The sequence below is a fragment of the Acromyrmex echinatior genome, chromosome 7 (assembly GCF_024713525.1).
Source record: "Acromyrmex echinatior isolate Ae372 chromosome 7, ASM2471352v2, whole genome shotgun sequence".
In the NCBI taxonomy this organism is placed as follows: domain Eukaryota; kingdom Metazoa; phylum Arthropoda; class Insecta; order Hymenoptera; family Formicidae; genus Acromyrmex; species Acromyrmex echinatior.
The window spans coordinates 9,080,204-9,097,622 of NC_141858.1; the positions used below are offsets into that span (position 1 = coordinate 9,080,204).

The 17,419-nt window shown below is 33.5% G+C and overlaps 3 protein-coding genes across 9 annotated transcripts; 2 read left to right on the forward strand and 1 right to left on the reverse strand.

Annotated features, from left to right (window-relative positions):
- The first annotated feature begins 5,419 nt into the window (after window positions 1-5,419).
- LOC105154419 (U3 small nucleolar ribonucleoprotein IMP4) lies at window positions 5,420-6,685 on the forward strand. The gene has a single exon (XM_011069927.2). The coding sequence runs from the start codon at window positions 5,560-5,562 to the stop codon at window positions 6,496-6,498; it is 939 nt and encodes a 312-aa protein (XP_011068229.1). The 5' UTR covers window positions 5,420-5,559; the 3' UTR covers window positions 6,499-6,685.
- A 2,864-nt stretch (window positions 6,686-9,549) lies between these two features.
- On the forward strand, window positions 9,550-12,265 carry LOC105154423 (uncharacterized). Of its 7 annotated transcripts, none has more exons than XM_011069931.2 (6): window positions 9,551-9,677; window positions 10,233-10,381; window positions 10,455-10,993; window positions 11,052-11,127; window positions 11,207-11,392; window positions 11,617-12,265. In XM_011069931.2, the coding sequence occupies exons 2-6, from the start codon at window positions 10,369-10,371 to the stop codon at window positions 12,027-12,029; spliced, it is 1,227 nt and encodes a 408-aa protein (XP_011068233.1). In that variant the 5' UTR covers window positions 9,551-9,677; window positions 10,233-10,368; the 3' UTR covers window positions 12,030-12,265. The 7 variants fall into 7 exon arrangements, with proteins under 7 accessions (XP_011068231.1, XP_011068233.1, XP_011068238.1 ...); XM_011069936.2 differs by having other exon boundaries at window positions 10,461-10,993; XM_087408188.1 differs by lacking the exon at window positions 9,551-9,677 and adding an exon at window positions 9,688-9,833.
- Window positions 12,203-17,194, reverse strand: LOC105154421 (glycine dehydrogenase (decarboxylating), mitochondrial). Its single transcript, XM_011069928.2, has 10 exons — window positions 16,874-17,194; window positions 16,706-16,784; window positions 15,971-16,106; window positions 15,498-15,888; window positions 14,458-14,978; window positions 14,109-14,391; window positions 13,389-14,038; window positions 12,733-13,196; window positions 12,502-12,647; window positions 12,203-12,437 (listed from the first exon to the last, which is right to left on the reverse strand). Exons 1-10 carry the CDS (start codon window positions 17,099-17,101, stop codon window positions 12,324-12,326), a joined length of 3,012 nt encoding a protein of 1,003 aa, XP_011068230.1. The 5' UTR covers window positions 17,102-17,194; the 3' UTR covers window positions 12,203-12,323.
- Between the last annotated feature and the right edge of the window lie 225 nt (window positions 17,195-17,419).

Consider the following 17,419-nt stretch of genomic DNA (forward strand, 5'->3'; position numbering starts at 1 on the left):
AACGAAAGGTCATAGATGGGGTCGGGTGTGCCGAAATATGTACTACGAGAAGAGCAACGATGGCGATTCACATCGCGTGATGGATGGTACTCGTGGTATCTTGTATCGCGGTATATCGTCACCACCGCTCTTGCTTATTAAACTGTTCGGTATTTCTCGTGGACGGGTAACAAGGCAATGTCGCGCTCGTGCGAGAGAAGAAAGACGGGGAGAACGAGGAAGATCGATGCCCTCTGTGTGCACCTCGGGACCGAAACTTTTAATAAATGTCATCTTTGCTACCGAGGTAGTCGACAGTCGCCTCATTATAAATAGCTACCGTTCATCCCTTAAACGCGCCCGAAAAATTATCTGATTCGTTATACATTTATTTAAACAACCGAACGCATCATTTGATTTTCAATCCTTCGTCGCTAAATTATAATCTCAAAAATATATTTCTTGTCCGTGTGTTAATTTTGTATTTGTTTACAGATCATTCCAACGGAAAGAACAATTTTTACATCTACAAATTTAGTTAGATACAGATCCAAAAATATATAATTGTATTGAATTATCAAATTAATTATGTAGCATGTTTAAGCACAACACACAATGTACTTTATCGGAGTGATAAAGTTCTAGGAACATTCTTATACTGAGGAAAATATTAAACTAACAAAATGTCCTCACAACAATGGAATTTTGGTGAAATTAAACAAATTTTCTAACTATCATAACAGAAATTCTGTTTGATCTCACCAAAATGTTATACTTTATTAGATCTTTTTAAACATTTTTTTCAGTGTAGAATGTCTAGAGGACATACACAAAAAGAATGATTTTACTGAGATTTTATTTAAAAATAGATACAGATTTGAAAATAATTTTGCTGGACCAGCAAAATAATTATAATAATAGATATGATAAGCAATGCCGCAAAGTTTTGTCATTCTAGCAATTAGCTTGAATGTCCTATATAATTATTTTGATAGTCAAACAAAATTATTTCCAAATCTGTACTCTGTATCTAGCTAAATTTTAGATATTTCAGCAAAACTGTTTTTTTCAAATTCTTCAAATATCTTTGGAACGTCTCTTGGAGATTTGTACAGAACAAATGTGTTACAAAAAGTTTTGACATTCCGCAGCAAACAATTTCAATGATATATCCTACATTCTAAATCGATAGCAATAAAAATTTTACTGTTAACAAAAGTGAGTAGCAAAGTTATTATTATAACTATGGATTTTCATTGCTTTGAAGTTAATCTACTTTTACATAAAGGAGACTATTTCATTCGATTAATCAAAGTGGTTTAAACATTAGTTGATAACATTGCAAGATGCATTGAATGTTATTGCAAGGTGTAAATTTAGCGATATAGCGGACCGTTATGTTCGTTTATCGCGTATTTATCGTTTGTCAAAATTATATACGTGCGTGTATATGCTATTATATCATTGAATCATTATTTTACCATTAAATAGATTAAATTTATAACGTATATAATTTTTTCAAAAATTCATAATTAAAAATAAGATTAATAAGTTAATAGATTGATAGCGTGTTCTGTTCAAAATCTATCTCCGTGGGCTTTTCTGGATTTGGAATGACATTATTCTGTCATTATTTTAACCTCCAAATTCCTTTTTGAAGTAAATTTTTTACTCCTGTTATCGATTTTCTTGCAGTAAAATTCTATATCTTGCAGTAAAATTCACTGGCAGTTAAAAATTGCCACTAATACCTGTATTAAAATATCAATTTAATGCAGTGAAATTTCATTGCTATAGATTTAGAGCGTACATAATTATTTTAATAATCTAACAAAATTATTTTGAGATTTGTATATATAGCTAAATTTTTAAATACTTTAATAAAACTGTTCTTTCCCTCGACATTTGTGGATCCATTTATGATCCTTTTCTCCATTCACTGTGAGTTTCGCGTCGTATGGAAAAATCAAACACGAACAAGTATTTCGAACGAGTATTTCGCGATAAAATTGTCATGATCGCTCGATGATTTGAAGTATTTTCGTATTTGTGTACGGCAGGTGGTAGCGATTATTACGATCATACGAACAACAAAATATCCTCGGAGAAGCGCCTTCGATCTTATAGTTCTCCGCGGACACACGGTACGAAACGGATGATTGCGCGCCGCGAACGCAACAGATCGCTACGTTATTATTTTCGCCAGTTATCGAATTAGATGTTGGCTTAACGGGTACGTATAGCATAGTCCCCGCATACCCATCTCATAGGCGTACGTATACGCGGATCGTCAACTTCTAATGTATAATCGTATATATGTATCTTTCTCTTTAACTTTATATTTACAAGTAAACAAAAAATATTTCAATATTTTGACAAAATAAGAATTTCGATCGCGTTAGAAGCCGCGACGAAATGAGATCTGATTCACGATAACGTTAAATTTTAAGCGATTAAAATAAGGCAATTGTGTGACTTGTTACTTTGCTAGCTATGCTTTAATAATGTGCATGTAAAAAGAAATTTAAAAAATACATTGTACATTGAAAGAATGATTTTGTTGGAAGAATAAAAATTTTACTGGATACAGATCTGAAAAATTAAAATTTTGTTGAACCATCAAAATAATTATGTTGGAAACTATATAAAAAAAAAAGATGAGCTACGAAAAACTGTTGATATTCCAACGATCAATTTGTGTACAAAATTATTTTGATGGTCTGACAAAATTATTTTTAAACCCAACAAAGAATTTTTGTTTTTCAGAAAAGTAATACTTATTATTATCTTTCCTGTAAATCACGGGTGCATCACGTATATATCTGTTAATATGTACACTATGCGCAAAGTTATTTCTAAACATAGGTAAATTCACAAATTTATGAAACATTTATGCTCAACAATTCCTTCCTTACTACACAATCGTTTTCGAACATTCAAATGCTGTATAAAAGAAAAAAAATAAAATCATTGTCTGGAAACGATCAAAAATTGTCACTATATAGTCATTGGTGGCAAAACACTTCCTTTATCGGAAGGAAAAGTGCCGGCAGAGCTGAGTCCGGTTTCTAATGATCGTCGTCATGTCGATCGTGCTTTATATCGCCTCTCTTACATAAACGCGCTTAATTTGCGTGAACGAGGCTGTAAATTATGCCGATTCAAGAACATGGGCGAAGATGACGCCCATGGGCTCTCTCTCTCTCTCTCTCTCTCTCTCCCCCTCCCTCTCTTCCTCTTACCTTCTTCATTTCCCCTCTCCCCCTAACTTTCAGCCCTTCGTCTCAATTTCTCTCCTCCTTCACCTGGCTACAAACGCAGAAGAGGCATCCCCCGAGATTACCGCTCCACTCGTTACTACCTACAACGTACTTACGTTACTTTTAGAACTGCTTATTACTGTGATTACCGGCGCATAATGCGGCGACCGAGCCGTTCTACAATTTATTATTGAATTGCTATAATACGGACTGACCGGCATTGCCCGAACGCGCTGACATCATTATATACACGTTGTTGTGGAAAACGCGTAACGCAAATTCAAGTTTCTTTACGGGTAGACAATTCATGATAACAATTCTATTCATCACGAGTCAGATATCAATATTATTCAGGATGTTTCGCATTCTTAAACGAAAGTGATCGAAACGATTGAAGAAAATGCGAGTTTTGTTGCAAATTTTTAATAATAAATGTCATAGTTAATTATTAAATTTCAAATTGGTTAAAATTTGCTTGAAATTAAATAAGAGATAAATGCGATTACTCTATTTATAAAGTAAAAATTAAACTTCATTCTTCATATCAAGTGTAATTCTAAATTTTTTTATTTTAATCCTTTATTTTTTAACATTGATTGCAAATAATGTTATAGAATAGTAATATGTCATTAAAAGTCAACGTTGTGACAATGAAACTGTACGCTAAATATTTTATTCAATATATTAATTATTTAGAGAAGAAATTTAATATAGCAAAAAGAAGCATACATAAAGAAAATATAATATTCTTTTTTTTCAATGAAATTTTCCAATAAAACATATTTTTAATTACATCTTACAAATTCAAATTTGTTAGCGCACATCTCATATTTTCAGTCAACTAAATTTCAAAGCGAATCAATCCCAACAATCTACTTTTTTATGTATCAGCTTGTATTATTAATTTATCAATTGTTCTGTAAAGAAATTTTTAATTCTAATATTTTATAAAACATTTAACAAAATGTTCTTTACTCCGTGTATATAATCGATAGAACGTTCCAAGGAATTTTTCCTCTTCGGACGACATGAAATGCGGAAGAGGATGCCTAAGGCGTGGACTCTGGTGAACTGCACGCGTGTGTACACACGGAGAAATACATACACGCACACATGCATACACAGATGATCGGACGCATCGGACAAAATGACCGGTCTGGCTATCTATCCACCTATTTCGATGCTATTCATTGTTACTTTCATGCGTGATTGGCTGCACTCAAGTGGTTACACAAAATAACACATCCAAATCGAACATCGTAAACCATACATGGGGAAGCAGACTGATTTCTCAAGTCGCGCTATATTGCATTTTCTCGCAAAGTACATGTTGTGATACACACAAAAACAATCGTTCGAATAACACAAAAATCCGTGAGAAATTTAAGACATTTAAAGAATGTTTAAAAAATGATTTTCTAGAATAGGAATAGGCGCGAGATTGATCCTTAATTGATACAATCTTTTAAAAATAAGAAAAGAAATGATCAAGTTAGATAATAATATGGTATTAATTACAAAATAAAATATTGCAATCATATTAATATTAAATAAGAAATAAACAGTACAAATTTAAATTTTAAATGTTCAAATTGTTGTATTCTAATTTACGAATTAAAATTAAAATTCCAATTAATTGAAATCTTCTTAATTAAAATTCTAAAGAGTTTATCGTTTTTTACACACTTTTCGCTGTTATATACTTTTAGACACAAGAAATATTAAAAAATAAAAATAATAAATAAAAAATAAAGACGTATTTGTATATCTAAAAAATTTAATTTACAATAAAAATAATTTTAAATCTCACTAACTCTAAATACAAAAAATTTACATAGAAAATCTTTAAATAATTGAGTAACTGAAAATTATACAATTACTACATAAAAAACTAATTTATAAATTTATTATTAATAGTTGTTTTATACAATCGGAAAAGGATTAAATATTTATATTTTAAACTTATTTCTTTCTGTTAAATATATTTGTATATTTGCGGTTTTTTCCTAACAATTAAAATTTTAACATAGTATATATAAAAAAAATATAATGAACAGCTCTTGTATCCAATTTTGGACAAATTTAGCTAGCCTATCAGATGCATCAAGTATTATATTCGATTGGTTCTTACTTTTAAGTCCAACCAATTATATTCAAGTGCTACTTAACTGTGTGCGATTGCAAACTAGTTGCACTGTAAAGCACATGGTATAACCTCCAAACGAGCGTGCTGCTGTTGTCAAACACGCTGTTCGAAGTGAATATTACACAAAGTTTTTCTTATAACAATCGATACGTGATACAATCTTAAGTAGCAAAAATGTTGCGGAGACAAGCACGATTACGTCGAGAATATCTCTACAGAAAATCCGTGCAGGATAAAGTGAAAGGTATCCAAGAAAAGAAAGATAAACTGAAACACAGTTTGGAAGAGAATATACCAATCCATCCGGATCTAAGGAAAAGCGCATTACACGTGCAAAGGAAAATCGAATGGGAGGATGCTGGGCCAGAGATGGCAGTGGCCATGGGTACAGAGATGGGTGGTACCGTGGTCAATCACGAGGACGACGAGTATCGCTGGGCCGGTGTCGAGAACCCAAAGATCGTTATCACGACGTCTCGTGATCCAAGCTCCCGGCTGAAGATGTTTGTGAAGGAGCTTCGTCTGATATTTCCAAACTCTCAGCGAATGAATCGTGGTAACTATGAGATGAAGCAGCTAATCCATGCTTGTCGTGCCAATGATGTCACAGACTTCATCATCGTGCACGAACATCGAGGCGTTCCTGATGCACTGGTGATATGCCATCTGCCATATGGACCAACAGCCTACTTTACATTATCTGGTGTCGTAATGCGACATGACATTCCTGATATTGGCACAATGTCGGAACAGTATCCACATCTAATCTTCCATAATTTTAAAACCAAACTAGGAGTAAGAGTAACAAACATACTGAAATACCTGTTTCCTGTACCAAAAGAAGACAGTAAGAGAGTAATTAGTTTTGCTAATCATGATGACTACATATGTTTCCGACATCACACATACAAAAAGACTCAGGGGAAGAATATTGAATTGACAGAGGTTGGACCACGTTTCCAAATGAAATTATATGAGATTAAATTAGGAACTCTGGATACTGAATCAGCTGCTGACACAGAATGGGCTTTAAGACCTTATATGAATACAAGTCACAAAAGGAGATTTCTATCTGATGAAGATGGTTGGCAACAAGAAGATAATTTAATTTAATTCTGATATATCTGTATATCTATGTACATATATCAATTTAACTTTGATGAGTTTTATAAAACAGCATTGACATTTCTCTATTAATACATTCCTGACTGTACATATAATATTATATCAGAAATTTCTTGAAACAATGTAAAAAAAGACAATAGATGAATTATATATAAAATCATATAGATAATTAAAATTTACTATTTCATTACTATTCCAAAATTACCGTTTCAATATTATTTGGAAGAAATGATATAAAAATATTTTATATAAAATTATATATATATATATATATATATATATATATATATATATATATATAGTAATACAAAGTATCATAATTCTCTCCATATATAAAAAATAATAATTACTTTTGTATTTTCAAGATCTAGAAATAATAAACTATTTTTGAAAGTATAATATATGTATATGTTGGTATTTTAATTATTTATATTATTTATATTTTATATATTTTAACTATTTTAAGCGCATTACATTTGTGTATGTATTAACAACTTTATCATATTTAATATAAATGAAAATATTATTTGACTACAGTTGGTATCCGGCATTTTATCGTTGCAGATGCTCAATTGATTAATATGTATGTATGTACATATAAAATTGTACTTTCCATATAAATATTGTATGAATAAGCGTTATTAAAATATAAATTTCAGTTCAAATTTACAAATTATCAGCAACATAAAAAATTTATGAAAAATCTCTTATGATTGTCAGTTAGGAAGGAAATGCTACAAGTAAAAATAGCTGCAGTATAGTAAAATAATTATTATTATCACGCTTATTACCTTTCGATTAAAGTTCTGTTGAAGGCAGCCTTAATTATTGTCAGAGATTCTATTATGCTGAAGGAGATCGATTACTGCCGAAATTCCCGGATTGTTAGTGCCTTGTAGTCAGTCTGTAAAAAAATCAGATACAGAAAAATGAGAAAAGCCGGTGTTATCTGTATGCATTGTAATCTTTTTTAAAAAAAATCAAAATTTAGAGCGATTAGTTGAAGATCGTTCCACCTGAAGTCTGGGGTTCAAAAACCATCAAAATAGAAATCCTAGAAATCATGGTTATTATGTACTTCTATTCAAATATGTACGTTAGAAGTCGTCATAAAATGACTGGATAATAATAACCGCTTCATATTAATGTCGGTTCGTATTAACACGCATAACACTTCTCCAAGGAATGTCTCAGGACGTCCCTCGGAAAACTGTATTATATGAAAGTGTGAATAATTTCTCTATTCTTTTCATATACATCTTCCTTCTTTCTTGCTCGATAATTAATCATTTTCATATTTCACGGAAAATTTCATATCATTAGAACATAAAAACTACCGATCAGTGCGTAAAGTGAATCTTGTTATTTGAGATTGCAAATGGCAGCGGTGCTCCCGAATTCCGATCGTCGGTTGAGAAAATATGTGACTACGAAAAAGGCAATAATTTCGTTACGTACCTATTAACAGTTGCATGACAAACGAAGATCTCGGAAACCAATTCGATTTCCGTATAGATTTCGTCCTCTCTTTCGTGATTGTCGATAATATTCGCGATCGCGACGCGGGAGAAACATTTCGTACGGCGCGAATCGTTAGAAATTTCTCGAAACTGGCGTCTCGCTTGAAGTTAGTCGCGCACTTCAAATTAATCGGAAGTAGCGACACACTTCGTTATCATAGACAACAAAGATGCGCGATGAAGCGGATAATAATTTTATTACATATTTATAAGCAACTATTTTGTTTTGATATTTAATAAACAAATCATATTGTATTTCCCACAAACGTTTCCCTTCTTTTTTTTCGATTATTAAAACAAATTAACTTCACGTTTTTCATAGCGCGCGAAAAACATTTCATATTATGAACCGCGGTATAATATAAGTAATTAGTGCCTCGTTTAAAGTAAATCGGGCGATTCGAACTCACAGATATCGTGATTTCTTTAAAGCGATATTCGCATATTAATAAAATCTCTTTTCTTCTAGCAATAATCTTTAATTTGTAATTAACTTTCACATTTTTCGATGCGCGAAAGAAATTTTATATTTCAAAATTAAAATTAATTTTGATGAAATTAATTGTAATTTTGAATGTTTTCTAGCAAGGACACAGTATAATACAATGAATCCTTCTTTAATATTGGTAAGCAATAAGGATATAATGTAAGTATTATATAGTGTTTTTACTAGAAAACGCTCTTTATCTGTAAACTCCAAACTACATAGTAAAAAACATTTTATTTGTATTAGAAACGGTTTACTCAAGTCCTTGTTAAAATTTTGTGTTGAATTTTTAATATATCATAAATTATGGAGTGTTAATTTAATATAATGTAATTGTATTATTGAAATATTTTTTTGTATTAAATTATTATTCAAATATTTCTTATTAAAATAACACAATTTATGAGTAAACAAAGAAATAACCAAAATAATATTTTTAAAACATAAATTCTAAGATAAATATGTTAATTTAACATATCAGAAGTGTTAAATTTATTGAAACATATTAATTCAACATATTATAAATGTTAATTATAATAAATAAATATTATAGTTGCTTATAAATTGTGTTTGTGTTACGTTTTTGCGTTAACTTTTTAAATAATATTTATGTTGCTTCCTATAATATATTCCTCTTATATTAAATAAATTCTAAAATTTGAACGGATCGTTTGAATATCTATTTATATAAATTTAACACAAATTTTCCAACCATGTAGCGATTCGTATTTCATGTGAGTCACAAAAATTCAAAATCCTGCGCGCTGTACCGAGTGCACATCTTTTGAGTGAGCTGTTAGAGCATTTGTTTTTGCAAAGATCGTGTAAATAAACAAAACGCCTTTTTGCTACAAAAAGACTGCCGTGATATAAATCATAAATAGCCGATGGTGATATTTCCATGCAACAACCCCGTAAAAATATTAGCGCGGAGAAGTGGCAATACTCCGAATTGAATGCCGCGCCATGAACGCGAGGAGTGACGAGTCCGCGAACCGCGAAATCCGAGAGTACGCTACAACGGCGGCGGCGCAGCGCGCGCGTTCACATTCAGCGCGTTCAGCGCGTTCAGATTCAGGCGGCATCTTGGCACTCTTGGCAGCGGAAGGACGCTATGGATGTGTTCGGAACGTCGAAAGCACGCGCTCAGAAGAGCGACGGTGAGCATCGATTTTTCATCATGCTACTGAGACTGCATCGTACAGAATGTTTGCTTGCTCGCTGATATCGCTTGCGGTGCATCGCATGATCTGGCGCGCGCTCGTAGAGAACTCTCGGAACTCTCTTTCTGTAACATTCATTTGCGTTATACTTATGTAGGTGCTAGCGCTTCGGCGTACATGGCGGATAATCGTCGTACTAACTGCGCGCCGTACATGAACCATTGTTGTGAAAAAACAAATACAAATTTTCATGAGATCGAGCTAACCTCGATCGCGCTGAATCACCTTTCTGATCTTTCTGTGTGTCCTATGACTTTAAGAGATCAACAATCACTTCATTTTTACATGCTGCTTAAACGTTTCTGCAATTTATTGCGTATATCTGATGAATGGACTTGATGAATGGTAAAAGTAAACAATTGGATCAAGAATGTACAAATGTCTATCATTGAGAGAGCTTCATTCACCTTAAATTTGCTTACATCTCATTGTCGTCTCCTATTTATGAAAGTGGTTAATTGAATAATTATTTTTCATAAAAACATAATGCAGATTTCTCAAAGAAAAGAAGTGAAGGAAAGTGAAGTGCGAGTTGTACTGCGACTGGCTGTCCACATCTTTAGTAGCTGATACATTGTAGCCTGTATAGAAGTAGTATTTCTGTACTGTGTCTATCCTGACTCTATAAATGTTTAAGCCTGGTAGTTAGCTATTGCAAAGTACATTGGACCCTTTCTTTTTTTTTGGCAAGGTGCAGTCTGCTTTATCTTTCAGATCTAGAGGTCACGGGTATCTCCCGTAGTGGTCGCGTGAGGAAGAAATCTTCCAAGCTCGTTGACTTCGAATCTGATGATCTTACGGAAAATAAACTCAAGCGACAAAAGGCACAGCAGCTACAAAGTCAACAGTTCTTAGATCAGTATGAAGTACAACAGCAACAACAGCAGATATTGCCCATGCAATCTACTCAAGTGGGTAACATTGGACAACAGAGAAAGAATTCTGGCTCGATTCACACACAACAAAGACTTAAGATGGAAACTCTGTCTGATGAAGGACAATCGTCCAGTTCAGAATCCGATGATCCCTCTGGAATAAACGAGGATGAAAGTATAGATTCTGGAAGTGATGAAGTAGATCCTCTTTTGATTGACGAAAGAGAAATGGGATTCAGAAAGCTGGAACCACCACTAGGTCAGGAAACACCATCACAAGCAAATAGTTTATATATGCTTGAAAAATCTAAGAAAAAATTGGTTATTAAGGATGGGAAAATTGTAGGCAAAACAAAATCCCAACGCAAGGATAAAGGGGTACGTACTATTGAAGAATGAATATCAAAGAAGGACCTTAATTTTTTGACATTTTTAGAAAACGAGATTTACTGCTTATATGCTATGGGCAAAGAAAATTAGGCAAGAACTATTAGAGCAATCTCCTTACATGGGTATCAGAGCTATATTTTTTTCCTTAAGTTATAAATGCATGCAATTTCGATGTTGTTTATTGATTGTTGCTTTTTGTAGATTTTGCGGCAATTTCTAAGCGATTAGGAGAGCTGTGGGCTACAGTACCACATCTGGAAAAATATAATTGGCGCAGACGTGCAAAGCGCTTAGCAGCAAAGCCTCATTCTTTACCAGCAAATAAAGATGAGCCTGTTTGGAAAATGCCACCACCCGCCTCGCGAAAAAAATTCATTAATAAAATTGGTGGGTTTATTGGTTCTTGTATATAGGCAATTGTATGATTTGTATGTCATGTTATGTAGTTTATTTCCACTTTTTTCTCCATGTGCATGTGCATTAGCCAAAAATGTGAAATCGAATATATCTATCGTGTGATTTTTGTAGTTATTAGTTTCTCTCTTGTACATATGTATCATTTAATATTCAATACAGCATTAACAAATTATTCTGTATATATTGTATTTCAGGTAATGGGAAAGAAACAAAGCCTGCTTCTACAAGGAAAACTATTCAACTCGGCGTACCCTCTGTCGTTGGGAATGTTTCAATCTCACCACCATCAAATCGTTCCAATAAAGATCTAGTTAACGAGCCAATAATAGGCACGGGAATGTATAAAGTCGTTGGAACACAGCCAATTGATGTTGCAGCTCATCTTAAATTGCTTGGTGAAAGTTTGACAATCATCGGAGAACGTTTGAAGGAGCACGATGGTCAAATAGCTGTTTCCGGTAGTCTTTCAGTTCTACTGGATTCATTGCTCTGTGCCTTAGGTCCGTTAATTTGTTTAACGCAGCAATTACCAGAAACTAATGGAGCTAAACCTGAAACACTTTCTCAAATGCTCGACAACATTGCTTATCTTATGCCTGGTCTATAATGTACAAAATGTGTAAAGTATATAATAATGTAAATAGAGAAGTAGTATGAGAAATTAGATTTAAAAAAAATATATCTGCGAGCGTGAAAAGAAAGATAATGTTCATTTAAAAATTTAATCTTAAAGACAGATTCTCGTTATATTTCGTCTACTGTCATATAGATAAAAAAACATTATGTTTTATATAAATAATATATTTGTATAAAAGTTACAATAAATATTTAAATAGTCCTGCATTACATAACTAAGTAACTGTACAATAGGGTATATAAATATAACATCACAATTGTGATGTTAATTATCTGTAGGCAAAATAGGTGGGCACGTACAAAATAGATTCTTATCGCCATATATGTCGTCTATCCTTCCAACGCTTGGCCAAATCTTGTTGCTTCCTTTCACAAATGTCTAAAAAATTATAAAGTAATTATTATGAATTAATATATATTTAATGTTCATACAAAATTCTTACAGCAGGAAAAACTGCCAACTCTCGCGAATATGGTCGATTCCATTCGGTTGTTATAACTTGCTTCTGAGTGTGAGGTGCCATTTTTAAAGGATTCTGTACAATATCTAATTTTCCTTCTTCAATGTCCGCAATCTCTTTTCTTATAGCTGTCGAGAAGTACAAACGTGAATGAGACGATAAGATACTTGCCATTAAGATATTTTAAGTATTATTCAAAGTTTTTTAACTTACAGATTAAAGAATCACAAAATCTGTCCAACTCAGTCTTGTCCTCGGATTCGGTCGGTTCGATCATTAAAGTACCAGCTACCGGCCAACTCATGGTCGGTGCGTGGAAACCATAATCCATCAATCTCTTCGCAATATCAACGGCCTCAACGTTGGCAGTTTTCTTGAAGTCTCTTACATCTAGGATGAACTCGTGCGCAATCAGGCCAGTCTCACCCTTGTACAACGTTTTATAATACTTCTCCAATCTCTTGCTCATGTAATTGGCATTAAGAATTGCCACTTGCGTAGCCTTGCATAAGCCTCTCGGACCCATCATCTTGATATAAGCCCACGAAATCGGTAGAATGGCGGATGATCCGAAAGGCGCGGCGGATACAGAACCGAGATTCTTTAAATCACTATGGTCGTTACCCGAACAATTTATTACTGGGTGATTCGGCAGAAAAGGTATAAGATGTCGCTTCCTATAAATTATAGTTTTTTTTTAACTTGTAACAATAGAACTGTTCTTTGTCACTGCACTGGACTGCACTACATTTTCTACTACTTTCTGAATTTCAAATATTTTATTTTAAGTATCATAAGTGTAATACTCTAGTTCAGCCACAAAGAACAGATCTTACGTGTAAGATTCCAAGATTTAAATAATTGCTTACACTCCAATAGGACCCATACCAGGTCCGCCACCCCCGTGAGGAATGCAGAACGTTTTATGTAGATTGAGATGTGACACGTCACTGCCATAATCACCAGGTCGACACAAGCCAACTTGAGCATTCATATTGGCGCCATCCAAATATACTTGACCACCGGCGTTGTGTACCATGTTGCATATATCACTAATCGTCTCTTCAAATACTCCATTTGTCGATGGATACGTGATCATCAAACATGATAATGCTTTTTGGTATTTGTTGATCTTTTTTTTTAAGTGCATCATATCAACAGAACCATCCTTTCGTATGAGGATAGGTTCCACCTGCATACCTGCCATTTGAGCGGATGCGGGATTTGTGCCATGCGCGGATATCGGAATCAAACAGACTTGTCGATGTTTGTCTCCCCTTGACTCATGATAACATTGTATAGCTCTCAAACCCGCGTATTCACCTTGTGCTCCACTATTTGGTTGGAAACTAATACCATCGTAGCCGGTGATTGCGCACAGATCTCGTTCCAGCTCGGCAAATAATTGTTGGTATCCCTCAGTCTGCTCGAGCGGAGCGAAAGGATGTATGTCTGTGAAACCTTTCAAACTGCAAGGCATCATCTCTGTTGTTGAATTCAACTTCATTGTGCAAGAACCCTAATAAACGTTAATATTAACAAAGAAGCAAACGTATGTATAAAAATATAATACTAAAGAAAATAATCACCAGTGGAATCATACTATGTACGAGGGATACATCCTTGTTTTCCAAAGACTTCATGTATCTAACTATTCTTGTCTCCGAATGATAGCTATTGAAGACAGGGTGCTGTAAGTACGAAATAGTACGATGGAAATCTGACTTGTCCAAACTTCTCGCGAGGAAGCTTTCATCTTTGACCACTTCTTCAACTGTAATATTCGCTGCAAATATCTTAAAAAGATCATTCACGTCCTCTGCTGTCGTCGTCTCATCAAGAGCTATTCCAATCGTACCGTTGTTAAAATATCTGTAAATTTTCGTTCATAATTTTATTGATAACATCATAACTATTGCTGTCTATTTAGGGAAATACCTTAAGTTTATTTTAGCCTTATTCGCATTTTCCTTTATCACTTGTACAGAAATCTTTGGCGACACTGTAATAGTATCGAAGAAATATATATTATTTATTGCGTTTCCAACAACCTCCAAACCCTTCGCCAAAGCTAGCGTCAAATTGTGCACTCTACTCGCAATGTCTCGTATTCCCTGAGGTCCATGATATACCGCATACATTGCGGACATATTAGCGAGTAACGCTTGTGCGGTACAAATATTGCTGGTGGCTTTATCTCTTCTGATGTGTTGCTCGCGTGTTTGAAGGGCTAAACGATAAGCGTCCTCTCCATTAGAATCTCTCGTAACACCTATCATTCTGCCAGGCATTAAGCGCACTAATTGCTGTCGGCACGCAAAGAATCCAGCGTGAGGTCCACCATATCCAAGAGGAATTCCAAAACGCTGGCTCGTACCCACGCATATGTCGACATCGAAATCACTCGGTGGTTGAAGCAGAGCTAACGCTAGTAAGTCGGTAGCAGCGCAGACGAGTGTCTTTAAGAAAATATATTATTATTGTAAGATGTCATTTTTAATATACAATGAATACAAAATGTATTCGTATGCATATCATTTTTAAAAAGTAAATATTAATTAGCACTTTATTAACAAAGAATAGATTGTATATTTCTCAAAATTATCTATAAAGATGTGTGTGTAATAATTAATAATATATTAAAATATATTATCTTAAAAATAATTAAGAAAATGAAAAATTGCATCATTTGGACTCATAAAAAATATTCGTACAATCGAAAAATTTAGCTTCTAAGGTCAGGAATCCGTGAAGCTCTTTTGTTTATTAAGACATAGGACAGAACATATTCATTGCAAATATTTATTTTCTACAAATAAGATTTTTTTACAAAAATTTCTCCTGAATACTTTTTACACTCACTGTGTGTTAATAAACGTTATAAAAACGTTACAAAACTTTTCTTTTTTGTATTAGAATTATTTATAAGAAATATCTTTATTGGCATAGTATATATATTATAATTTTTAACAACATACCCCATTAATGTGCGCCCTTTTAACAACATCTTCAAAATCGTGGATGCAGCCATTTGTATCGGGATACTGTACAAGAATACTGGCAATATCTTTTCCGCTAGTGTCTACTTTAAATACATCACCAATTACTAAGGGCAAACTTAAGGAAGCGGCGCGTGTTGCGATAACACTAATTGTCTGAGGATGTACTTGGTCGGAGACAAACAACTTTTTTCTCTTATTATATCTATGCGCAAGTGCCAAAGCCTCCGCTGCCGCTGTCCCTTCATCCAAGAGGGAAGCATTCGCCACATCCATCCCCGTAAAATCACATATCATGGTTTGATAATTCAGTAAACCTTCGAGCCGTCCTTGTGAAATCTCTGGTTGATAAGGAGTATATTGCGTTGTCCTGTGGCGAAATACAATGAAATTGTTTTTATATGACCTCTTATGTATCTCATATTTCTTAATATTTTTTAGCATACGATTACCATCCAGGATTTTCAAAAATGTTACGCATAATCGTATGTGGTACGCAACAATTATGGTACCCCATGCCTATGTAAGAACGCCATACGTCATTCATTTCCGAAAGTTTTGTGATCCTCTTTATCAAATCGTACTCAGCTGAAAAAATTATTTGTATTAATTTTTACTTTACTTTATACCATTTAAATTTTTAATTATATGTAGAATGGAATTTTATTCACGTACAAGAAAATAAAAAAGGAAAATTCTAATTATTATATATATTTGATGTAATATTATTGGAACGAAAATACGAAAATGTAATGAAGAAAATATGCAGTAGCATATTTAGTAGCACACACACGATCTCGGGAAAAGAAATTATATATAGAAATCTATGTAATGGTATGCGATTAAGTCTATTTGAGAAGAACAACACGTGAGAGCAAAATAGACGCACGAGATTGAACTGTGACCTGAGATAATGATTTGCGTAAAGGGTTATCAGTATTAGGGCAAGTCGAATCGTATAAGTCTCGTGACTTGTCACGTTTTCACGGAATGAACCATCGCAGTATCACGTATCTTACAAAAAAATATACATTTTTGCTATTTATATGTACGTATTCTTAAGAAAGAAACCTGTGTAATTTCGCAGACAATGGAACAAAAGCCTAACAACAATTTACTCCAAATTAGCACAATCACGTGATGATAAAATCTAAGTATCATGTACGTTAACTGAAAAAATTACTCACTAACTGGCTCATCGAGATTTAAATTTCCCTTGTGAAGAATTTTAGCTGGTACTGCGGTTTCCGTTAATTCATCAAGACTCTGCAATATTGTATCGCGAATAAAAATTAATCCAGTAGCGAGAGAGATACAAGTTTTCATTATATAAATGATTTTCAGAAGTAAATTACCTTAAATCCAATTAGTCTTAACATCTCTATTTGTTCGTGTTCTCTGGGTCCAATGTGTCTCGCTTGAAATTCTTCCTTTTGTGGAAGCAATTTACTCATATTCTGTCTTTGCGAACTACTTAGTTGCAAACTACGTTTATGTTGAGTCACAATATTATACTTATTTAAAAACTTAGAGCACTTTGTCATTTTTAAAGTGTACTGCATCTTAACTTTTAAGAAATACATACAGAAATGTATTAGAAACAGATTGAAATGTAGTGCTCGATATTTAACAGTACGGTCATTCGAGGATCTTAAAACTAACGAGTATTAAAATTGACGGAGATTTTATACTTAGAGTGTAGATATCGCACAGTGATGTCACAACTTCTGATTACAGCTGAACTCTTCAGCTTTTGAACTCTGAGTCGTTCAATATCTAAAACAATATTGAGAAATTATTTTCATCGTGATGTTAAGATCTCGTGATGTTAAGAAGTTTAACGTTTAATTTAGGACATCTAACGGTAGCTTACGAAGCAAAAACAAATATTATTGTTATTT

What these genes read in the sequence shown, in the direction of transcription:
- LOC105154421 (XM_011069928.2), bottom strand. Translation starts at nt 17,101, where the DNA reads ATGTATTTCTTAAAAGTTAAGATGCAGTACACTTTAAAAATGACAAAG. An exon ending in AAATCTCGATGAGCCAGTTA is followed by an intron (nt 16,107 to 16,705) that starts GTGAGTAATTTT and finishes TAATTTTTTCAG; the next exon opens with CTGAGTACGATTTGATAAAG. An exon ending in AGTTGGCAGTTTTTCCTGCT is followed by an intron (nt 12,438 to 12,501) that starts GTAAGAATTTTG and finishes ATAATTTTTTAG; the next exon opens with ACATTTGTGAAAGGAAGCAA.
- LOC105154423 (XM_011069929.2), top strand. Translation starts at nt 9,632, where the DNA reads ATGGATGTGTTCGGAACGTCGAAAGCACGCGCTCAGAAGAGCGACG. An exon ending in ACGCGCTCAGAAGAGCGACG is followed by an intron (nt 9,678 to 10,454) that starts GTGAGCATCGAT and finishes TTTATCTTTCAG; the next exon opens with ATCTAGAGGTCACGGGTATC. An exon ending in CCCAACGCAAGGATAAAGGG is followed by an intron (nt 10,994 to 11,051) that starts GTACGTACTATT and finishes TGACATTTTTAG; the next exon opens with AAAACGAGATTTACTGCTTA.
- LOC105154419 (XM_011069927.2), top strand. Translation starts at nt 5,560, where the DNA reads ATGTTGCGGAGACAAGCACGATTACGTCGAGAATATCTCTACAGAAAA.